Genomic DNA, 25205 nt, shown 5'->3' with positions numbered 1-25205 from the left:
TTAAACATTTTAAAAGTACATGTTCCATAATATTGAGTCAAAATGTACATGTCCAGGTCTACTAACCAAAAATTTTTTAGTTATTCCCAGTGATTCTTTAGGAATGGTTGGATTCCTAGTACTTTTGAGTAGACCTTCTTAGATTTTCTCCACCATCAAGACAGAAGAATGCTGGCACAAAAAGATAAGAGAAAACCACTACGTCTGTGAGACAGCAAAGCTGAATCCGAGAAAGCTAGAGGCAGTATTCTGCAGCACATACTGTCGACACCAATTTTCTCTCTTGGCCCTTTGCAGTGTCAGGTATGCGTGACTGTACCCCAAAGGGCAGAGTGACGTCACTTGGCCTATGGCTTTTTTTTTGGGGGGGGGGGGAGGGTGTCTTTTTTTTTGTTTTAATTTTATTGAAATTAAATATTTTATGTCTCATAATATTTTTCAAAACCATTTTATTGGGCATTCATACAGATACCATGTCATTCCAGGGTTCAATCACATTAAGCAGGACTGTACAATTGCGACCTCCATCAGTTTCAAATCATTCTTTTCTTTCTTTATTCCTTGCCATCAGCTTGCTTTTTTTTACCACCCCCGTCCCCGAACTCATGAATTTTTAAAAGGGGGGAAAAAAAAAAAGAACAACTACAAGGTTGTCTTCATGTTGAGCTAATGATTGTGAAACACCACCACCACCATGATTTCGGCTTTTCTGTCTGGGATGGAGCACGTCCATGGATACTGCACTCTGATGGCCACAGTGCTCCTATTCCAACACGTGCAAATGATCTATCACTTCAGAACTCTCTTCAAGCCTATAGTTGAACTCGGACTGTCCTAAAGAGAGTCACTTCTCCTCCCTGGCCTTTACAGGTAGGACTCTTCGAGCACAAAAAGCCACCACCGGTCACTGATTTGGAACTGCCTTCGACAGAGTCCAAGTCATACTGAGAGCTGCAGTCCTGCCTGCTTCAAAGAATTTGAATGGATTATTCATGCAAAGGGCTTATGTGGAGAGCAAATGTTTTTTTTTAAAACATTTTGTTAGGGGCTCATACAACTCTTATTACAAATCATACATATACATAAATCAATTGTATAAAGCACATCCATACATTCCCTGCCCCAATCATTCTCAAAGCATTGGAGAGCAAATGTTTTGAGAATGATGAGGGCAAAGGATGTGCAGATGTACTTTACACAATTGATGGATGTATGGATTGTGATAAGAGTTGTATGAGTCCGTAATAAAATGTTAAAAAAAAAAAGGAGAAACAACAATAGTAGTGATTCTGATAATAGTCCCTGGAGGGTGACAGATTAATTGACAGAGTAGTGAACCTTATTTTCACTCCTTTTTTCCTCTTATGGGCAAAGCTTATTTGTAGGTGCAACAAAACTTTGCTTACAGGCATTTTTTTTCTTTTCTAAATCATTTTATTGGGGGCTCGTACAACTCTTATCACAATCCATCCATCCATCATGTCAAGCACATTTGTATGTTTGTTGCCATCATCGTGTTCAAATCATTTTCTTTATTCTGGAGCCCTTGGTATCAGCTCCTCATTTTCCCCCCTCCTTGGCCATCAGAGGCTGCGATGCCCACATACTGTGTAGATTAGAACGGCCCAAGAATGAGCAAACCTAGCAGTCATCCCTCACCAGTGACAGAGGGGAACTGATCATTAAGAACCCGGCATCTTGGGTGGGATAACTCTGGAATTTTCTTTTATGCTGAGCCCTAGGGTTTCTTAGCAAGATTGCATTCCGGTTGCCCATAATGGGCCCAGGCTTATTCACATTTTTTTTATTCCTTCTCTTCGATATTTCCTAATACCACTTCCCCCTTTGCACATATACTGCTTGCACTCAAGGTCTTTGGCATGGGTCTGCTTCTTGGAGAACTCAAACTGAGAAACATGTCCACGAGGCTAAATTAGCAGATGTAGAACCTACATGTGTTCACCCAGAAAAGGGAACTCGAGGAAACGAATCATCGCAGCATCGGGATCAGCAATATTGAGCAAAAGATTCAAGGGAAAATCAAGTCACACTTTCTTTTGAACTTCACTCACTCGTCAAATCTCCCCAGAGAGACTGCTCCTTAATGCCACTGCACTTGACCCTCCAGAGAAGTCCAATTATGGAGAAACTAGAAACGTGCAGTAGAATGACTGTCTCCCTCCTGCACACTAAAGGCCCAACCGTGTCATTCACTCCCCTCTCAGTCGAAGAAGCCTCCAGCCTGCTGATCTCTCCCCTTGTGCCCTAAACTGTACCTCCCAGCTGCTTAAAGAGTCCTTCTCCATCCTCTGTCCTCTTGTGTCTTCCTCTTGTATCTTTAACTTTAAAACAAACAAACCACACCTGGGGGTGAGACGCCGACATAGCCTCCCTTTTCTTGGACTTGAACAACCATGCTAACATATGAAACCATCTCTGCGTTGGGTGACACTCTCCTGACAAAACAGCCTCTCGTATTTGGTTAACAAGGAACCAGACTCCCCAGCTCCCTGGCTGTCTGATCTGGGGGAAGTTTGATCAAATGCTCTCTGTAAAGTTTCTCAAATCCACCTCTGTAAAATCAGAGGGAAATAACTCGACCTACTCATGGTGGCGGGGATTAAACGCGATCCCCTAATCCATTCACTTGAAAGAGTTGCTTGACTGACCCATGTTAGCTATTACTCTCCTTCACCTGGGAAAGTCAGCCGGAAGAGAGTGCGAGAAAGTTGCACCCAGATCGAAATGAGAAAGAATGGAAAGCTGGTGCTCAACCCCCCAGAAAGTGCCAGGGGCCTGACAGAAAAGGAGCTCTCCGGTCCCAACCTCAGGAGGCAGGGTGCCGAGGTGGAGACAGAGATGCCCTCTGGAGCAGCAGATGCGGCGTCAGGTCTTGGTTCTAACCCTGACTGCCTGTGTTTCCTTAACCGACTCATTCTGGCTTTGATTTTCTATAAAATAGGTGTAATGAGGATATGAGTTGTTGTGATGTTCTAAATGCGGTAATTTATGGAAAGCAGCAGGTCAGTTTGCAGGTAGGAGCCCTCCAATAAATGTTCATGTTCATGAACATGAAAAAGAAAAAAATTTTAAGCATGCTCAAGAAATAGCTCTAGTCCTTCTAACGAAGTGGCTTCTTCAGCTGCTTGATCTTCTGCGCTTCCCTTTTCTCAATGGACAACATGTCCATCCTAACTCCTGGGGTCATTGTTCGAACTTAAAATGCCTCGGGGTCGAACCATGCCTGTCCAAGGCCTTCACTTAGTCTCTTGTCGGAGGTGCTAGCCTTAGGATGAGGTTTCCTACTTCAACTGTTTTCACAAGAACACTTGCCCCTTTATCTCCTTCCCTTTCACTTGCATTCCACCAAATTTCTCCTGGCCACATTGTTTGTTTTTTCCAGCCATAACAGACAAGCCGTGGCAGCCAAGAACAAGATGCTAGTGCTGTTCTTATCTGGACACCAGATTGAAACCTTCTCTGCTACGCAGATATGTGCAGTTTCAGAAGCGAATGTTCTTTTGTGCACATCCTCCACTTCCTGTGCCTCCAGAGGGCGGGTCGCAGCACGGGAGAGTGGAAGGAGTCCCTTGGGCTCCAGTTTGTTTGTTTGTTTGTTTTTCTTAAAATGGGGTTGAGCTCTTCTGACACGTTAAATTTCACCGCTTAAAAATGCTGACTCTTCCCACCCAGGAATTAGTTCGAACACCCTCAGAAAGCACTGAACTGCCATGCAACGAAGAAGGGTCTTTTTATCGCCCTTCGCATTGGTGTGTAAGCACAGGGCTCCCCCTTCTGAGGTGCAGGTGCAATTTGGAAGGGAAATCGAGAAATACGAACACAAGGAAAAAGAAATGATAAAATGTTGGTTTTACCAAGTAGCTTCAGAAAGGACATCTTGAAGCGGGTGTCTAAAACAGGACACGTGCCTAAAGGAAGCAATAAGAAGCTAACTCTAAAGAAAAGTGGAAATGCTAGCAAAAAAACGGAAGAGGATGAAACCTACGAAAGAAATAGCCGTGGTAGGTTTGCTTTAAGAAAAATTATATATGATGTGTCGGTCACCTTTATTAAAAGAAAAATAGCTGTTAAGAAAAAGGAAAGAGGATGTATGGATTGTGATGGGAGGTGTATGAGTCCCTAATAAAATGATTTTTTTAAAAAAGGAAAGAAATCTTTGACGATTACATTCATTCACCCAAATGCCTTGCTTCCATTTAACGGAAAGAAGGCTCCGCTGGGAATTAGGAATCCTGAGTATTAAAGAGTTTGTGATGGGACTTTGGAAAAAGCACATAGGTCCCCCCAAAGCTGGCTCATTGAGACATGATTAATGAGCTCCAAGAGCCAACGCTGAGCACTTCTCTCCCCTTTTCACACAAGCCCTGGTAGGGCCATGGTTGTGCCACAGGTAAATAACGGCTGCCCACAGAACGTGGCCCCAGGAACCTACCAGCGGCTCCTCGGGAGCAAAGACCTGACCATCTGCTCTGGACAAGATCGCCGCCTAGGAAAGCCCGTGGGGCCGTCCTTGGTCCCGCGGGGTCACTGAGTCGGATTCGACTGGCAGCAAGCCATAGCCACGGCAATAACAATAACGGCTTTCTGGGTCTTGAAACCATCAAACCAATATCCAGCCAAATAAAAAATCACATTCTCCATTCAGTTTCCCTTGCCTCTCACACAGGTATCCTTAAAACGCCACCCTCAAATCGTTAACACATATAAATGAAAACAAACAAACAACACGAGCAAATCCGCTTCCTAGCAATCTTGCAGGACAGTGAAGAACAGCCATCCAGAATGTCCAAAGCCATCATCTTTAGGGACGTCCATAGCCTCGTTTTCCTCTCTGGCAGCAGCTGGTGGCTTTGAAGGACAGATCTTTCAGTTAGCAGCCCAGGCTTGGCCCGCAAGCTCCACTGAGACTTCTATCATGAACCTAGCACTCGAATTTCAAGGCTGAGAACGCTAGGGGGGCGTTCACTGTTTCCAAGGAATGCCGCGATGTGAGCCACTCGGGAAACACGCAAGAAAACATGGCCAGCCCAGCACACTCCATGGGGACTTTAGCTGAGATACTGTCAAAAGGCTGAAACCACACAATTTAATAGCACACAACGTCTATGTCTTACATTGAAATCCAACCGAGTCACTAAGTTTTAAACATTGTATGAACAAGAACTATAAGCCTAGGACAAAATGATCAAAGCATTTGCTCTACTAGTAAACTTCAGTTGATATGTATGTGTGGGTGGGTGTGTGTAGAGAAAGATAGAGAGCCTTTATTTTTTTGTCAACAAGTCAGCTCTGACCCATCGGGACTCTACACACAGCCAAACAGAACCCTGCCGGTCCGGCACCATCCCTCGCCATCGTTCCTGTGCTTGAACCTATTAGGTGCGACTTTTCTCTCAAAGGACCGCTACCTTTCTGCCCTGTGCTCTGTGAATTTCAAAAGGTTGTACAGCTGTTCTGGTGATCCGAGCCTGCTGCGTGAGAATTAGGCGAGGCACTGTGTGAAAACCATGCTGCCATTCTATACAGGTGGCAGAGAGGAGCGACCGTGGAACAGAAGGCAGAGCGGCCATGCCCCTGGGAGAGGGAGAACAAGTCAGAATTATCTGGTCGGGGCGGGGCCAAGGGTGGAGGTGGAGGGGCCCAGTGAGCAATTTCAACTGAGAATCACAGAGGTGCACTGCTGCTGGGAGCCTTTGTGACATCTAGGAGAGGCAAGGTCCCCAGGAGAAGCCTGGCTATTATTGCATCTATTCTTGTAGGTTTACATCTTAGGAGTCACGATGTGCCTGTGGTCACGTGTGAAAATGGTTCAAATTCTGCTGACTTACTTGTAGAAGAGACGTGGAGAGTCCCTCCTTGGTGCAAACAATTAACATGCTTCGAGGCGAATAAAATATGTTATTAGAATTCTGAGTATACCCAGAGGTGCCTCCAAAGAAAGGCCTGGTGATGTGCATCTGATAAAAAGTAGCCATTGGAAACACTTGGAGCCCAGTTCTCCTGTGACACGCACTTGAGCCTGCCAGGCGTCAGAGCCAGGCCCATGCCACTACTTATTCTACTTTGGCTACTGCCTCCTGACCCATTGCACCCCCCTGCCCTTTTCAATCAGCCCATGTCAATAGAGCATCTGCTTTGTGTAAAGCCATGGATCCTGGAGATCGTCAGTCTCTGATCCAGGTAGTTGGATCAGATTAACCCAAAACAACGCTGAGCAGTCAAAACACGACTTGTCTCTTCTAAGGCATAAATGTTAACACGGATTTCAGATTCCAGTCAAGCTGGGAGATGGAGAACACACAAAAACAGGAAAAAAGATTGGTATGAAAAGGTTTCAAAAAGTTTGTGGGGGGGGGAAGTCTGTTACCTTTTAATCCCATTTTCCACGGACTTTTTGAAGCCCCTTCATATTTTTCTCCCACCAAAGCTGCATGAAGACTGAATATATTGAAGAATACATATTTGATGTAAGATAGGTGCATGCCACGGAGTTGCAGTTTCATAAGTCATTCTGAGACTCATTACTTTGATAATTGCATGCTAACTCTCCTTCGGGTTAAAATTGAGAATTAGGATAAATAGCAACACATCAGTGTCAGACCCCCGTGCCACTGGGAGCCAACAGGGGTAACGAGTCACATGTCTGTGATCTGTCTCACCGCGAGAAACCCCAAGTCACACAAAGTTGCCGGATGAATTCCCAGGCGTACCACACTCTATTCTATATTAAGATGATTGGTGTTGCCTGACATACCAGGGGATGAAGTCAAGTATGTGATTTCCAAGTTGCCTCACCCCAGGAATCGCTGGATTTCAACTACAGACTTTTCCTCACCGATTTACCCTCTGTGCCAGCTGCATCGTGAGACCCTAGAAAGAAGGGCTGGCTGGGTACTGCCCTGTGGAGAGATGTTTCAAGCTGCCAGGGGGCGCCCAGTAATTTATTATTATTATTTTCTGGTGAAAAGGGCCAATGTGTTGGGAATCTCTGCATGACTGAGTCTGTTTACAGAATGTAGGGCTCGATCTGTAGGCCGTACAATAAAGCGTGATGGTAGGCACTCTCTGCAGGTGGCACCAGAGCACTTGAAATGAAGCACACATGCTTTGTATGTAGGTATCACACATCGTGGTTGAAAGATCTAATTCTAAATAATTAAATGTAAAAACGCCCCTTGGTTAAATGCTAACCTGTTAACACTTTCGGCTAGATTGGGGTAGACAGAAGATAGTAATCAAGTCAATTTCACCTGCATCTCTTGACTTTTTTTTGAAATATAGCTATTGGAAATTTTGAAATGGAGTGCAATGATTCACCTTGGCGCTAGAGCCACCGTGAGGCACGTGTCTTAAACAATGCTTGAGTTGTCTGTCCAACTTCCGTTAAATAGCTTTTCACAAAAGGGAACTCCCTGCGCGTAGGCAGCCTGCGCTGTTTGAAATAGAACAGACCTTGCCACTGCTCTTGGTTGAAACAGGGGGAGGGAGGCGCGAAGAAGACTTGACTCACCTTGCACACAAAGAAGACAGCCCCTCCCTCCCAGCCACAACCTTCCCTCTTCCAGGTTAAGCAACTTTTCCTCCAGTTATTGATGATAGATATGCCCCGGACCCTGCACAAAGGTCAAATGCCACCTGAGGCCCCAAATATCTTTTCTCCGCTGTTCATTGGGAAACCTCTCAATGTGCTTTTATGCACTGTTTTCACCGGACTAAGAATTAATGCAAAAAAGGGGAAAAAAATCACAAGAGTGCTTTGAACCACTCACACCTATGAACAACTTATAATGGCTCTATTCTGTTTTAAACACTTTACATATTGTAACATTGAATCATCCCAACACCGATGAGATAATACCGTTGTCCACACTTTATAGACAGAAAACAAAGCCAAAATGAAAGCACAAAGAAATCAACCAACATGCTCAAGGTCACACAGACACAGGGGACAGCCCTCGTTGCCTTCACCTGGGTTTCGGGAAGTATACTGAAGATGCCCGCTGGGTTGTGTGGTACGCGCTGGGCCGCGAACAAGGTAGTCCCTGCCTTCTGAAGGGTAAGCTGGCCGAGTCTAGGGAAATTCACCACCACCACCACGAAAAGACCCAGTCAGGTCTCTGAGAATTTGAAAAGCACTGAATAGAAAGCTACCAGTCCCTCTCCACCCCCCCAAAAAAGACAGGTGAATAGTGGAGAGTGCCATCAGAGCTGGCCCTCCCCCTAGCAATGAGCATGACAACAGAGGAAAACAGCACTGAGAAAAAAACGTTAGCTGGGGGGGGGGGGGTTCATATCACACAGAACCCTCTTTGGAGGAAGACTCTAGGGTCTTGTCCAGACACCTGGAATGAGAAGAGAAACCAATAACACCATCTTTTGCCCCCTCTTTCCAAAGCACTCCGATGGGATGTGTGTGTGTGTGTGTGTGTGTGTGTGTGTGTGTGTGTGTGAGTTGGTGGGGGCCGATAGGTTAGGTAGAAGGAAGTACTGCACATTGGAAACTCGAAGGAAGAGACCACGGGCAGAATGAAGATGGACAGCACACGGGGCTGGAAGAAGCCTGGAGGACGAGGCAGGGCTTGTGAGGCTCAGAGCCAGGCTACACCTCAGCCGGGCAGCAGGCCCCCTCGCCCAGCCCTCAGGCTCCCAGGACACAGCAGGTGTTCCTGCTGCCCCAGAGCCTCACGTGCAGGGAATTCCACAGGTCTCCCCTCCACAGGTGTGGAAAGAAATCCAAGCATCTGACCCAGAAGAGAGAAGTTTGCCATGGGCCCCGGGCACAAAGGCCTCTCCCTCCGTGCACTCACCCAACTGCTGGGCAGCATCCTGAGCCAGAGACAGGAGAACCAGGAGCAGGGGCAGTGCTGCGGCCCAGGGTTGATTCTTCCTTTCCATGGGTGGAGAGGAGGGGGTAAAAGGGAGAGGAAACACAAGGGGTCCTCTGCTGGGCTCCCTTGTCTGAGCTGCCCTGCGGAAAAGAAGTGTGGAGGAAGCTCCCACTTTTAAAGGTCTCCTGAATGTAGGGAAACCTCCAATAAGGGACATATCCTGTCACATGAGGGTGTTTGGCAAAACAGGAATTCAAAGTTACAACTTTGCTTTGTAAGCTAACTTCTGAGAAGAGCAGAAACAGAGGAAGGAGAGAGAAGGACGCGTGTGGGAGAAGGGTGAGGACCAAGGGAGGAGAGGGCCTTGGGGAGGAGGGAGGAGGGAGGAGGGAGGCGTTGGCCTGCTAGGCTGGAGAGAAGTGAAACAGACAGACAGGCTGCCTGCAGGACTGGGATGGTGGAGGGCAGCCCGAGGGCGAAGCCTGGGACTAGAGTCCTCCTGGGAGTCAGCCTGGCCTGGGGTCCCTATTGAGATCCCCTTCAGAAACAGCAGGCTCTGCAAGGGCAGTTTGATGGAAGGAGGAAACATTTGGTTGCTGACAGTGACCCTCCTCCATGGCTTAGAGGATTCTTTATTCTCTTGGAAAGTTTCACTAGAAAGTGTGCGCACAGAGCTCTCTGCCTGTCTTGTGGGACAAAAAGGGACACCGGGAAAACCAAACCCACGGCCATCGAGCAGATCCCAGTTCACAACCACCTGTTTTCCCGAGGCTGTAATCGTTGATGGGAATAGAGAGCCTCATCCTTGTCCCTCAGAGCAGCTGCTGAGTTTGAACTGCCTACCTTGCAGTTAACAGTCGAACGTGTAGCTGGGAAGGAAAGAGAAGGTGAAACAGAGATCTTGTTTGGCATGGGCAAGAGAACCCCCTAGAACAGTGGTTCTCAACCTTCTGAATGCCGTGACCCTTTCATACAGTTCCTCATGTGGTGGTGACCCCCAACCATAAAATTATTTTCATTGCGACTTCATCATTGTCATTTGCTACTGTGATAAATCATCATGTAAATATCTGATAGGCAGGATGTATTTTCATTGATACAAATGGAACATAATTAAAGCATAGTGATTAATCACAAAGCAATATGTAATTATATATTGTCAAATATTTCTAATGACAAATAAATGAAATGTTGTCTGGAAGCATGGTGTAGCATAGGTAACAGTCTTCACGCCAGGGACTCCTATGTGGGCCTATCTGCCTGTGGGCGACCCGCTTGGAGACGGAGAGAGGAGCGGTGTCTCGGTTCCTACTAAAGGCCATCAGAAGTATGTGCTTTCCTATGGTCTTGGGTGACCCCTCTGAAAGGGTCATTCAACCCCCCTCCCCAAAGGCATCATGACCCACAGGTTGAGAACCGCTGCTCTAGATGAATACCCGAAGTAACAGTGGTGAAGATTTTCAGGAAAGCCCCACTGCCCAGTCCCAACCAGAGCAACTGTTTCCAAATTTAAAAGGGTTTTCTTGCTAGACTGAGAAAATCTAATTGTTTGGTCAGAAGATGGGTTTTAATTTGGGGGAGTCTTTCTTTGAAAATAAAATCAAAACTGTGAACAGGTTTTTAAAAATTATTGTTAGCGTTATTATTATTTCTCTGAAATAATAATAGTAACCTCCAAACATCTATGGTGTCATTTTTTAAAGTAAAAATCAAATGAAGAATAGCTCGAAGCAAATACTAATATTCAGAGGGCTGACTGAGAGCTAAAGTTTGGGAAGTGTTATCAAAATAAAATGCAGTTTCTGAAAAAATATACATCTTCTGGAATTCTGTGTGCATATTTTATCTTCAAGGGAAAAATTCCAAGAGTTACCTTAAATGTGACAAATTTAAAACTTTTATTATGTATAAGAAATGTGATATCATTGTCTTACAGAGTTGGTTGTGTATGCGCGCGTGCGTGCGTGTGTGTTCTTGTTATTTATACATTTCAAACTTCAGAATATTCTTATGAGGATAAATATAGTGAAGCTATAGAGCAAAAAACACAAATGCTTCTCTTCTACTAAGCCATTGTGTCCTTGACAAAAAACAACGCAAAAAATACAAAATCAAGTTAACTCCAAAAGAGAATGAATCAACCAAAATGTTTCTTTCTAAAACACAACGCTCTTAGATTAATCATAAAAAGAAACTTCAATAAATCATTCTGGACTGTTTAAGTATGAATTCATCTTATAAACGTCATCAAGTACTCGTCTGGATTTATATGAAATTCAGAAGAAAATTGGATTGAACTGCATGATCCAGAGGCTACATTCAGAATTGTTTCATTACCCTAATGTGTGACTCTGTCCATCAGGATCAGTGGACGGTCCCTGGCTCTGATGTAAAATGCAGTCAACTGCCCCAGGGACCATGGGACCGTGACCTCACTGAAACATAGAGTTACTCAGTTAGAGCAAGTAACCAATGCTACACAAAGAGGGCAAAGTCCAACTCTTGCCACCGGTCTATATACTTCCAAGTTTTGGTTCTTATTTTTCGTTAGCTATTGATGATGGTGACCGCTTGTAGCAGTTCCTTCCTCTAAGTTTGAGCAGTATTTTTTTAAACTCTCCTTTTTTTTTAAAAATTGACAAGCCACCAGAAGCTATAAGAAGTGCAGCATAAATTTAATCATACAATTTTTAGCTGCAAAGTAGAATCATCAATGCTTCCTTCAAAACGTTGCTGCAATAGTAAACACCGTGGACTTGAACTCTATAAACCTGTGTATATAGGAGACCTGGTGGTGCAGTGGTTCTGCACTGGGCTGCTAACCGCAGGGTCAGCAGTTCAGAGCCACCAGCTGTTCAGCAAGGGAGAAAGGCCAGGCTTTCTACTCCCGTAAAGAATTACAGTCTCAGAAAGCCTCAGGAGTGGTTCTACCCTGTCCTATGCGGGGTCGCTGTGAGTTGGAATTGGCTGCAGGGCGGTGAGTTTTTATGGCAGCGAGACGGTTTTTAAATAAAACATCAAAGTAAATGAGACACTCAATAATGTTCCCCTTGATGTAATCTTTTAGATATGCCTTCATTTATTTGAAACATGTAACAACTTTCTAAAATATCAGGCACATTGACATTCAACTATTTTAGATACAAAACGCATTCTAAGCTCAAATAATACTTCTCAGTTTCTCTGAGCACAGTTTCTAAATTTCGACAAAAATAGAGATTTATGCTTATGTCAAACATTTTCATACTTAGAAATATTACAAATTAATCATTTGATCATGTTTTTCATGATAAAAAGTTGCTCTGGCCTACTTGGAAATAAACTTTTTTTAAGCTATAACTACTGAAGGTATTGATAGGGCAGACAGGTGGAGAGCAAGGTACAGTAGTAAACCTTAGGGTTTGTTTGTTTTAAAGGATTTACAGATGAATACAGAACTCAGAAAATTAAACACAGAATATCTTAATCAAGTGCTGAGTCAATTAGACATCACAGGAGGAGCACTCAAACATCTGTTAAATGAATGCGCTCATCACCTTTTAATCAGTCTGCACCACAGAGCGCGCATGTTTGAACATAAGGGGAAACACAAGGAAAAAGTGCCGAGGCAACCTTGACATTTTAAAGATTTTTTTATCACAAATTTCACAATAATTTTTCAATTATTCTCAAAGGATGAGCAGGTACACAAAAACAAATGAGACACAAAAATGAAAGCAAGGCATTCAGCTACCTGTGGCCCTGGTACTTGGGACAATGAAACTAACTGGCATTTATCAAGGTATCCTTGGTTGCTAGACAGTGTGTTGAGGACATTCTATGTCATTTAATTCTCTCAACTCTAGTAACGTTAGTGCAAGGAGTATGTCTCTGGGTGATGAAAAGAGGTGAGTCACTCGGTCACCAACTGGAAGGTTGGAGATTTGAATCTACCTCAAAGTGCCTTGGAAGAAAGGCCTGGAGACACAGTTCTGAAAAAGCAGCCATTGACCACCTGATGGGTTGTTGCTGTAACCTGGTGCACATTAGTTCACCATTTGTTGGACCGGATTCGACGGTCACTGTCTTTGGGGTTTTTTTTCTAATTTTCTTTGTTTTTTTTCTAATTTTCTTATTGCTACTATATCGATCTTTTAAATCATGAAACTTGGGGCTCACAATGGTCAAGGAACTTGCCCAAATCATAAAGGCCCAAGTCAAGTTTTACCTGTGAGCAGATCTTCTTGAAAAGCCCAGGGAAACGCCAGGCGAGGGGATTTGGTGCGGAGTGGGGGTGGCATTGGCTGGGAACCACGGTCACATTGTGGGGCAGTGCTTGCCTGCTAACTGAAAGATCACTTGTTCGAACCTACCAGCTGCATGGTGGGGGAAAGATGTGGCAGCCTGCTTGGACAAACTTTACAGGGAGCTTGGGGGATGGCAGGGAAGGGCCCTTCTCCATATTTAAGTTCTGTGTTACCACATCCACATAAGTCATGACTCCGCACACAGAGACCTCGCATACGTCTTTCTAGCAACTGAAAAGTCGCATTTATGTACTGTAAATACCAGAGAGTATCATAACAGAGTTAAGGTGACTTATACACTTATGCTTCCAGTTTTTTTGACCATCAAGCTATTCATGAAATGTCATCGCAGAAGACACAGATGTATTTGCAATCATACCTATCAGTTGCACTTCCAATTTTATATCAGGCTTCTAAATTGATTATTTTTATAATGGTACCAAATTCCACAAGTAAAATGTTCACTTACTGTAAAGTTCATAACTTCAATGTATTGTGAAACTTTATCTATGTACTATTGTGTACTTTGACACCATTTATGATAAATAACATTCATGTTAGTACTACAGTGCTGGCTGAGCAGACAGGCCTTAAGTACATTTACATATCTGTTCAACTAATTGCTCTTTATACCATTACATAAAAGTCACTTACCATTTTTGAATGAGACTAAAAGTATAATTTTTACAACTTTACATATAGTCTAAAAGTTATTTGATAGATTAAGATGCATCTTAAAAAATCATTTTTACTTAACGCATTCATTGGGTGGTCTTTCATTTATATACATAATAAAAATCCCATTTGTGGGCAAGCATAGAAAATTTCATTCACTAACAGTAGGAAGACACGATCTCATCTGAAAAAAAAATTTAGTGACAAGTGTTTCTAGAGGAAGTTCAGTATACATAAAGATCTAAAATAAACTAATGATATTTTCTAGAGACCCAGGGAAGGCAACTTGTACAAATGCAACTCTTTAATTTAGCACCATTTGTATACATAAAAATTGATAGGATACTGTTATTAAAATACAGTTTCTCCTCTTCACAGTCTATTCTTAATTTCTTCATACAGTACAAAAGATTATCCCCAGATAATATTAATATAAATTTGTCCATATGCTTACATGAAGAGGTTTTAGTCTACTACATTATGTTTTCAGGGTGAAGACATTTCGAAGGTAGAGAACACCCTGAGCCTGGTTAAGTAATTAAAGTAAAGGTAAGAGACAGTCACAAGCACATTTTTACAAAGGCCTAAGATCGGTGTGATCGTTCCCAGGATGATAATTAAGCTTAGTCTAACAAAAATAAAGGGTAAATCCTGAAGTAGAATGCCCAGGGAATTCAGAAGGGGGTTTTTGGGTGTGAAGATAATTCGAATCAGAGAAATCAAGCTAAATATGTAGACTGGATAAAGCCAGCCAGACTTGTACACGGCCGGATGACCAGCCACTCGCACCATCTCAATCGTATCAGACCAGGACACAAAGCTGCCCAGGAAGATCTGCGCCCGAATGTCTTGCCGGGACATTGCCTTCAGAATTCCCTGGTGGAATGTAGGCTCTTCAGGCTCCGTTATCACAGGAGCCTGCCTCGCTGTTGTGGCTTCGCCTCGTGGGGACACGGCTGTGTGGGGTGTCCCAAGGTTTCCGTCTCTCTGCCCGGATTGCTCCGTCACCGTCGTTATCTGTTGCAGGGTGGTCGAATGGATGTGTCTGTCTGCGTTATCTGCAATAAATGGGTGGCAAGCACAAAACGGTGAGTATTCTCTCATTGGAGACCCTTTCGTAAAACCTCAAGGCGACAAGGTGTTAGCATACTAAAAACAAGCAAACATGGAGGAGGCTCTTCCGTGTCTTGGTATTTTTTGGATATGGATCTTCGTTTGGTTTGGTTTGGTTTCTGTTTGTAATAATAACCATTATTAGTTACCTCTCTGAGCACGTTCACAGATAATTTTATTTAATCCATAGAGCAAAGGTGAGATAAAGCAATTAGTCTCTGCAGTGGGTACAGTATAACAGTCTCCACCCCAACGTCAGAATCCATTGCCCACCAAGACCCTCAGAAAAGACTCTATTAAGGAACAGGGTTTGATGTAATTAAGGGGTCGAGACGAGATCCTACAATATTCGATGAGTTCTAAGCAGGAGTGACTGTCTAAGAGACAGAAAAACGTGCAGAGAGACCCAGAGAAGAAAGTAGTGTGAAGATGCAGGTAGAGATTGGAGTGACGGGTCTGAGGGTGGTCAGAAGCTGTGACCTCCCCCTTCTTCAGTCTCCAGAAGGAAGCCTGCCCAACAACCTGGGTTTTACACTCTGGCCTCCCCAACTGGGAGAAAATACAGTTGTTATTTTTGTCTGCCCTGCCCCCGTGGCGTTTCTTTACGACTTCCCGAGAAAACAAACACTCCATTTCATTTAACAACCAGAGACATGGGGGGGGCCAAGGGATTGTAGGACTTGCCCAATCCAAAAGCACAGTTAGTTGTGGGTGGAGCTGGAATTCCCATCCATGTTTGTTCGACTCAATCCTACGGCTGCCATTTAATCTACAGACAATATATCATGTGCCCGTAATAAAGCACCTACCATATCACCAGAGGTTCTGATAGCTACAGAAATCTAAAAGTTCACCTGGTCCAGGCTCATCATCGTTTTGTTAGTATAGTAGCAGAGCCCCCGAGGATCACAGAAACATAGGTCTCCAAACTCATAAAACTCACTGCCATTGAGTCAATTCTGACTCACAGTAACCATACATGACAGGGGAGAACCACCCCATTGGGTTTCGAAGACTCTTTTATTTTAATTATTTTATTGTGGGCTCACATAACTCTTACCCAATCCATACATCCATTGTGTCAAGCACATTTGTACATTTGTTGCCCTCATCATGCTCAAAACATTTGCTCTCCACTTAAGCCCTTGGCATCAGATCCTCATTTCCCCCCTCCTTTCCTGTTCCCCCCTCCATCTTGAACCCTTGATAATTTATAAATTATTATTTTGTCATGTCTTACATTGTCTCCCTTCACACATTTTTCTGTTGTCCGTCCCCCAGGGAGGAGGTTATATGTAGATCCCTGTAATCGGTTCCCCCTTTCCACTCTACATTCCCTCCACCCTCCTGGTATCGCCACTCTCAGCACTGGACCTGAAGGGATCATATGTCCTGGATTCCCTGTTTCCAGTTCCTATATATACCAGTGAACATACTCTGGTCTAGCCAGATTTGTAGGGTAGAATTGGGATCATGATAGTGGGCGGGGGGAAGCATTTAGGAACTAGGGAAAAATTGTATGTTTCATCATTGCTATACTGCACCCTGACTGACTCATATCCTCACCACGACCCTTCTGTAAGGGGATGTCCAGTTGCCTACGATGGGCTTTGGGTCCCCACTTGGCAGTCCCTCTCAATCACAATAATATGATTTTTTTTGTTCTTTGATGCCTGATACCTGATCCCTTTGACACCTCATGATCACACAGGCTGGTGTGCTTCTTCCATGTGGGCTTTGTTGCTTTGAGCTAGATGGCCGCTTGTTTACCTTCAAGTCTTTAAAACCCTAGATGCTATATCTTTTGATAGTCGGGTTCCATCAGCTTTCTTCACCACATTTGCTTATGCATCTGCTTTGTCTTTAGCGATCATGTCAGGAAGGTGAGCATCATGGAATGCAGTTTAATAGAACTAACTATTCTTTCATTTAGAGAGTGCTTGAGTGGAGGCCCAAGGTCCATCTGCTACCTTAATACTAAACCTATAAATATATGCACATAGATCTATTTCCCCATCCTCATATATAAATATATTTATATATGCACATGCCTTTATTGAGACCTCTATAAATGCCCTTGGCCTCCTAGCTCTTTCCTCTATTTCCTTTTATTTTTATCTTGTCCCACTATCATGCTCAGCCTTCATTTGGGTTTCAGTAATTCTCTCGGTTACATAACCCCTGATCACACCCTACCAGACTGCAACTCTTTACGGGAGTAAAAGGTCCCGTCTTTCTCCCACAGAGCAGCTGTTGGTTTCAAACTGCTGACCATGAAGTTCGCAGCCCAACCTGTAACCACCATGCTACCCGGGCTTGTCCAGATTCATAGTTTGATGCTAAATTAGGGAGTCTGCTGGACTATTAGTCATAGCAGAGAGCGGCGCTCAAGAGTCTAAGATTTTTAAGCTTTTTTTTTTCTGCCAGGTTATCCACCTGACCAACCTGGTTGATAAGCCTACAGAGTGGCACTTCTGTGGTCACACGGCTGTGCGTGGTGAACATGTCCATCATCTGAGTGGATTACATGGATTAAAACCCTCACGATCGAGCTCCCTGGGTGTATGCAGATGTGCACATGTGTGTATTCACGTGCGTGTGTCTGCATGATTGCATATCTACATGGGTGTTGAGATTGTGGGGTCCTGAACGGACCCTCAAATCTCATGGCCTACTAGCGGTGTCCATGGTATTGTTTTGGCCCATGGAAAATATCACATTGTCTCCAAGCATCTATCCTCTTGGACCCTTTGGCGCCTGCATCATATGTGCTGCTAGGATTTTATCGGACCTTGACAAAGTTTACTCAGCTAAACTGCTGAATTGCCATATGATCCGATAAGAGAGAATTAAAAGGGAGCCATTAGAATAAATAGCTCTAAAGGTTAAAGGGACAAAGCCAATAAAACGATGTTGACCTGTGTTGAACTAAAAGTGAAAACATTTTGAAATTAAAATGTCACTCTGAGGAGTGATTAATAAAACTCTTATAAATCTTTTTTTTTCTTATAAATCTTATATAGCATCAAATGTTTATTTACCGTAAGCAGCAGTTGTTGCCAGAACCTAGGACCCGTAAGCACTCTTTCAGGTCCAAGTGGTATGAGGGGGTGTCATCGGAATAAGCTATGTTCAAGAACGAGGGAAATTACAGACTGGCAATACTGAGATATTCGTAGGATCATCAACTTTTTACACTTGGATGCTCACTGGACTCCACTGCATCGCTCATTTCCCGAGCAGCCGTCCCTAGAGAAAACATGTCTCAAGGGCACCTCATGTCCTACAACACTCGCCCTCACCTCTCCGAGTAGATGAAAATGCGTGAAGGAAACTCCAAGTCCCCTTGGCCACTTTAGGAACACAGTCTGGGCTTCGGAGGAGGACTGCAAAGTCAGCCGTGCATCCCAGCCAGGAAGCAGCGCTCTCAGCAGTGACACATCCACATTTTTTCAACAGTCACCGGAAGAGGCCGGAAGAGCTGTTTGTACTAATTGACTCCTTCCCTAGAGGTTGGTTTTCGATGAAATACTAAAGCCCCGATGCCTATGGATCTGGTGAGACTGGGACAGAGAATTTCCTGATCTTGCCGTCTCCCGACCTTGCCATCTGCTGCCCTCTTTCCCCTGGGGGAAGCAAATTCGGCTGTCCTCCGGGAAGGCAGGGAAGAGTTGAGGGAAACAAATCTACTGGTCCGTAGAGCAGGCCAGCACATGTATTCCTGAGAAATGGGCACGTTCATGTGTTCGAAATAATCCTGCTTCAGGATTAGTTCCCCCTCCTTATTTTCTTTTCAATTTCCACTTTCAACTGTTATCATTCTTGTCCTCTTTTTTCCTGTTTGAGATAAAACAATATTTACTATGAAAGAGACCCGTGTCCTCACTTCCACAGAAGGTCAGATTTCCCTGTAAAAAAAAAAAAAAAGTAAAAATAGCCAGCCATTCTACGTCACCCCTGCATCTGATGCCAATTGGCTAAACAACACTTTCTCTTTATCACGAAGATTAAATTACTACAAAAATAGCATGCTGATAACTTATTCACGTTTAGGGGAGTGACTCCTACCAGATTTGTGCAAGTAGTTTCTTGGATTGATTTCTTTTTCTTTCTCTAGCTTGTCACCCTTACGTTTTGAACAACTTACCCTGAGAAAGGAAGCGACAGAATATGGCAACTCTGACCATAAATCCCTCCTGCCGAAGAGAACAGAAGTGCGACACAGGGTATTTAAATAAAAGAAAAAGGCAGCACAGGGAAACAGACAGAGGTCTCAGGAACGGTAACCTAACAAGAAACCAGGAAGGAAGGCGATACTCAAAATGCACTCTTCCGTCTCTCAGCTGCCTATCAGGAGCAGCAAGTGCTGAAGTGCCAAGCCCAGTCCTCTGCTGAACGCTGGTGACAGTGAATGAATATTGTGAAGACAGTGCTAGTCTCTTACAGGCTACTTGGAGACACAAGCATTAAAGAACTAGCCACGGCAATAAATATAGAATAACCAACGGTGACAAGGCTTTTCAAAGAAAGTAAACTGTGTGATTTGAAAATTGATGGGGGGGTCTGAATAAGATGGGGGAGTTCATACAAACTGAAGTCTGATGGTAGGTAGGCATTCATCAGGCATGAGCACCATGAGTCTGAACCCACTTGACAATAACGAACAGGAGAGGAGAAAGAACATCCCTAGGTGGTATAAGCAGTTAGCATGCTAACCCAAGGGTTGGAAGTTCAGGACCACACAGAGGTACCTCTGGAGAAAGACACTACTACCATATGAAGACCTACGACCAAAAAACAGCCATTGGAAACCTATGAAACTGTTCAATCTGATCAGAATAGAAGGTCAAAGGTAGAAGAAAAAGGTAGGACAAATTCAACACCATAATAAACCTCAGACAGACTAGTCGCACAGAAACTGATGGAACCGGCAAGAAGTTCCCACTTCAAAGCTGGAAATGAACCCACTCCTGGAGATGACCTTTCAGGCAAACAATAGATAGAGCTGCCAAGGGACGATTCCATTTGTGAAGACCTTGCTTCTCCGAACAGTCAGCCAGAGTAGACGTAGGAGCCACGTTTGCCAAGGAATTGAGTTCAGAAGGCAGGAAGGGGCAGCCAGATGGGCAAATGGAAATGGGGAGCCCAGGGAGGAAGTTGTAAGAGTGCTCTTACATGGAAGAAATTGCAAGTAAGGTCACAAAACAAAATGTGTGTGAACTGTTAAATATGAAACTAATTTCCTTGTGAGCTTTTGCTCAAACCCATAAGAAAATGTGAAAAGGAAAAAAAAAATCCCCCCAAATGCTCTGGAGTTGGGGCAGCTTTGTGGCAGATGGTCCTTTGGGGGTCAAAAGAGGAAAGGACATTCTAGGGAGCAGAGCAGCATGGTAGTGATTCCAACAGCAGAAATTGCAAGCTTTGGTGGAGGGTGCAGAGACCGAGAACGAGACCAGCTAACAAGCATTAAGTGTTTTTTGGTTTGGTTTGGTTTTTACAGCAAGCACTAAGAAGCCCTGCAGGAGCAGTGGGCGAATACTGAGCTACTTACTAACCAAAAGGTTAGTGGTTCAAACCAAACCACTGCTAGTTGGTAGTGTGTGAAGATTGGCATCCCTGGAGAACCTCAAGGCTGCTTGATTCTGTCTCTACATTGGAATCAACTTGCAGCAGCAGGTTTGATTCTGGCTTATACCCAACACTGTCCTAAGTCTTTTGTAGGCATCAATTCAAGCAATCTTTAAAGCAATTCCTTAGTGTAGAAGCACAGCGAGAGAGTAAATACTGTTTCCAAGATTATTCCACTAGCAAGCCAAAGAACCTTCATTTGAACCCCAACCACACCTCCTCAACCGCTATATCACCTTCTGCCCTGGGCATTCTGATCCGCATTTGGGGCTTTATTCTAAATTCCATAAAGTCGCTAAAGAGCTGGTAGCAAGTGAAAGACCCCACCAGACACAGGAGAAGAATGGAAGGTGGGGAACCAAGAGGACATTGAGAGATTGGCAAAGAGGCTTTTGAGGCCATCTTTAAAGCTACTGTGAGAGGAGATGGTTCCGTACGCACAGCATCCAGAAGAGAAAGCAAAGATGTATTCAGAAAGCATATGACTAGTCTGCATGAACTGCTGCTGAAATCGATCATCAGCCTGAGAAGAAATTGTCGAGAAAAAGTTAAAAGGTAACAGTAAAAAAATTTGGAGAAAGGGTGTTTTTCCCCCCCTCTGTGTAGAAAAATGAACATTTCTAGTATAATTTTCAAGAGAAACACACTACGATGATGGTTGTCATGTGTCAACATGGTTCGCAGTGGGTGGCAGACCCTGGACTTCACATTCTGCCATCATGTAATATGATGCAATCACATTCAGCCTTCTTTTTTTCACGGGTTGGCTTCCACTGTCTAAAGTGGGCTCTGGCAGAGCTCACAAGCTCTCTTAATCCTGCCCTTTTTCGTTGCCTGACCTCTGGCTCTGGGAATAGAAAGCTATGCAAGTCTCCCGTCCCCTGCCTGATACACGTCCATGGCATGAGCCATTTCCTTGAAGCAAACCTCTTTGTAGATTTCTAGATAGACATTTGGTTGGCTTTGTTCCTCGGCCGAAGATGCATGCAATGTACTTTCAGCCGGAATAATTGTGGAGTGAAGCAAAACAGTAATAAATATATATGAGGGGAGGAAAAAAGCATTGCTATGAAATCAAAGACTTTTATTAAATGAAAATATCCAAATGTGATGCCATTGTTTATCAACACATCCTCCACCTACAACTATACATGTCTGAAGGTTGTGTTTCCATCTCTCTAACCTTTCCCAAAATAATTCTATACTCTTCAATTTTCATGGATCAAAGCAGCAGTTTGGCCTCCTTGAGGGGCACAAATTATATTCCTTTTAAATGTTCTTTGAGTTGGGGTGGGGCAAAAGAAGCTTGATGGAGTGAGCTCAGGGATGTAGGGCAGGTGTAAGGCTTTCTGATGACATTCTCATAGGACAACCTTGGCCACCTTCAAAGAATGGGCAGGTATATTGTCGTGATGAGGGGGGGGGAATGTTAGCACAATGTTACTGGTCTTTTTTTTCTCGGATGTCGTTTTCAAATTTCTTAAAACTTCTTCCTAATGATTCCCTCTGATCATCCTGTGTCTTTTGAGATAATGTATCAGTACTATCCCTTGTAAATCCCAAAGGACAATCAGGATACCCTTCCGAGTTGATCTCTGTGCCTTGGATTTAATTGACCAAGAGTATCTCCTTCAACGCCACTGCTTCGATTGGACCTGTGATTTGAAGTTGCCCTAATAAGACGAATACAAGCATACCAAGTGACCTTCTCTGCAGCCATTCACTCATTGCAAACACATGTTTAAACGGCGTTTGGAATAAATGTGTGCATATGTGAGCAATAACCTTATCAGTCATACTTTTTTTTAACTTACCCTCATACCCCAAGGTATGAGGAAGGCTTATTAACAATCTTCAATATGCAGATGATGCAGCCTCAACTGCTGAAAGTAAGGAAGACATGAAGCCCTTGCTGATAAAAATCAAGGACTACAGCCTCCAATACAGATTTTAACTCAACTTAAAGAAAATCAAAATCCTCTCCACCGGGCAGGGGTTGCATCATGATAAACGGAGACAACTTTGAAGTCCAGGATTCATCTTGCTTGGGTCCACATGAATCCCATGGAAACAGCCAACACAAAATCACATGACTTATTGCGCTGGGCATATCTGCTGCACAAGACCTCTCTAAGGTATCGAAAAGCAAGGATGTCACTCTGAGGACTAAGGTGCACCTAGACCAAGCCGCGATATTTCCAATCACCTCAGAGGGAAAGGCTGACACTGAACAAGAAAGAACAAAGAAGAACGGATGCATTTAATGTATGGCGTCAAAGTGTCTGGAATACACGGCGGACTGCCAGAAGGACAAACAAATCTGTCTTCAAAGAAGAATAACTGGAATGTCCCTTGGAAGTAAAGATGGCCAGCCTTTGTCTCACACTCATTCAGGTGAAACCATGTACTCAGGAAACCAGTCCCTGTAAAAGGACATCCTGCTTGGTAAAGTAGAGGTTCCTCATGGGGGGGGGGTGGGGAGGCTGGGAGGTGGATTGATCGAGTGACTCTAGCAGCGGGCACACATATAACACTTGAGAGGATGATGCCAGGCCAGGCAGTGTTTGTTTGTACATTTGGACCCAAGGTTGCTGTAAAGCGGGACTGACTCGCGGCACGTAACAACACTGGAAGAGCACAGCATCACTCAGAGGTGGAGAAGCTAAGTGATGGGCCTGACAAGGAGGAAGGGCAGGATGCAGCTGGTCCCTCCGGGGTGTTGACCGTGAAAGAACGAATCGATATTTAGAGAGCACGTAAAATAGGGCCCGGCACACAGTTCTCAGGTCTCTTGCTTGCTGATGTTTGGTCCAAAGTGCAGCTGCCTTAGCCAGTTCCGTTTCAGTTTGCAAGGCTCATTTCCTACAAGACATTCCCAAAGAGAAGCCGCATGGACCTACCCCGATGCAGCCCGGGGTGCTGGAGCAGCCATGTGGAGACCCCTGCCAGAGCTGAAATGCTTACACATTCACTGATTCGGCTTTCCACCTGCAGTCTACATCATAGAGTGTGTTTTGTGAGATGGAGGAGGACTTTGTGGATTGGTGTTGGACATATGGGTTAGTGTTGGACTTGTGGGCTTGGGCAGCACTGAGTTGGGATGTTTTCTTCATGCGCACTTAACCTTTATCTAAAACTCTTACACATGAATTTCTGTGGATTTGTTTTCTCGAGAGTATACAGACTAACACAATACACATATACATATATAAACTTAACTGGTTTTGCTTTTCTAGAGCACCCAGCCTAAGACATCTTAGATACCCTTCTTTGGGCATACAGTCTCAGACATCTAGAAACTTCCTACGCAAAGGGCACTACATTTTTATTCAGTAAACCAAATGCCCTCAGATTTTGTTTCACTTCCCTGCCAGGATTTGCATAAATCTGACAAGTAACTGGGCATCTGCCTTCTGGATTTTGTGCAATCTGGAAATTTAAGAGTATTCTGTTTTTCAAAGACAGGTGAAAGGGCAGGTCTAAGTCACACTTAAAACCATCTTCTCACTCACTGGGTCTTTAGAAATTCAGCTGCTACTTCCTAAGCATTGCTAAAAATAATAAACCTTAAAACATTCATTTGAAATGTTTCATTTTAGAGATACTAATTCCCTGCTTGGGTTGATGAAAACTTTTAGAAATAGATCACTGAATTTACACTTAAAATGGTTAACCCGGCAACTTTTATATACTTTTGCCACCATACATTTTTGGGGCTTAAATATGTCCATGGAGACTAAGAAAATGTTCTCATCCAAACTTTCCAATCTTCACCTTTTTGCTCAGGATTTACCAGTTCTTCTCCTTAGTTGAGGTGATTCCTGGTGATGCAGTGGATACAGATGTACCTGCTAACCACAATGTCAATGGTTCAAACCCATCAGCCACTCTGCAGGAGAAAGACGAGGCAGTCTGATTCCATAAAATTCACAACCTTGTGAATCCCGTGAAGCAGTTCCTCTATGTTCTACAGGGTCTCTGAGTCAGAATCAACTTGAGGGCAACAAGTTGTTCCTGAGTTGACATGCATTTAATCATGTTATTTAATCTCGAATGTAATATGAAAATAACTTATGTAGAAAATGATATATCTAGAGATATATAAACAATGCAATATTTAATATATACATAAAATATTAAAATTAAGATAAAGTGCTGAAAAGGAATAATCATTTCATTGCTAAGCATAAATAACTCTAAACTTGAAATGTTTAATTCCTCCATTATTAGAATCAAGTCATAGCTCCTCCATGACTACATCCATTAATAGATGTAGTCATTATTAGATGTAGTCATATCTCTTCCATGATTATAAATAAGTAACTTTGAATTTCCTAGATTATAAGCCAAACCAAACTCCCTGCTCTGGAGTCGATGCTGACCCATAGAAACCCCATAGGACAGAGTAGAACTGCCTCGTGGATCTCTGAGAGGTCAACTCTTTATGGGAATAGAAAGCCTCATCTTTCTTTGCTGGAGCAGGTGGTGGTTTTGAACTGCTGACTTTGCAGTTAGAAGTCTGTTGCATAACCCACTATGGCACGTAATGCCCCTGGATAAACAGCAGAGCTAGGAAATCCAGCATCAGCCCAAGCTGGGTGACAAAATAGGCACATCTTGGAATGAGGGAGATTCCTTAACTCCAGGGCACTCA

The 25205-nt window shown here is 43.7% G+C and overlaps 1 protein-coding gene across 1 annotated transcript in view; it reads right to left on the bottom strand.

Annotated features, from left to right (window-relative positions):
- Window positions 1–12003: 12003 nt before the first annotated feature.
- The window catches only part of TMEM236 (transmembrane protein 236), a 47560-nt gene continuing 34358 nt past the window's right edge, over window positions 12004–25205 (bottom strand). The window contains exon 4 of the mRNA XM_075553186.1: window positions 12004–14868. Within this exon, the coding sequence (XP_075409301.1) occupies window positions 14297–14868 (572 nt within the window). The 3' untranslated portion in view covers window positions 12004–14296. The remainder of the gene's footprint in view (window positions 14869–25205) is intronic.

The sequence above is a fragment of the Tenrec ecaudatus genome, chromosome 6, assembly GCF_050624435.1.
Source record: "Tenrec ecaudatus isolate mTenEca1 chromosome 6, mTenEca1.hap1, whole genome shotgun sequence".
Lineage (NCBI taxonomy): Eukaryota > Metazoa > Chordata > Mammalia > Afrosoricida > Tenrecidae > Tenrec > Tenrec ecaudatus.
The sequence above is the reverse complement of the archived record's forward strand: the minus strand, read 5'-3'. Positions and strand labels throughout refer to the sequence as shown.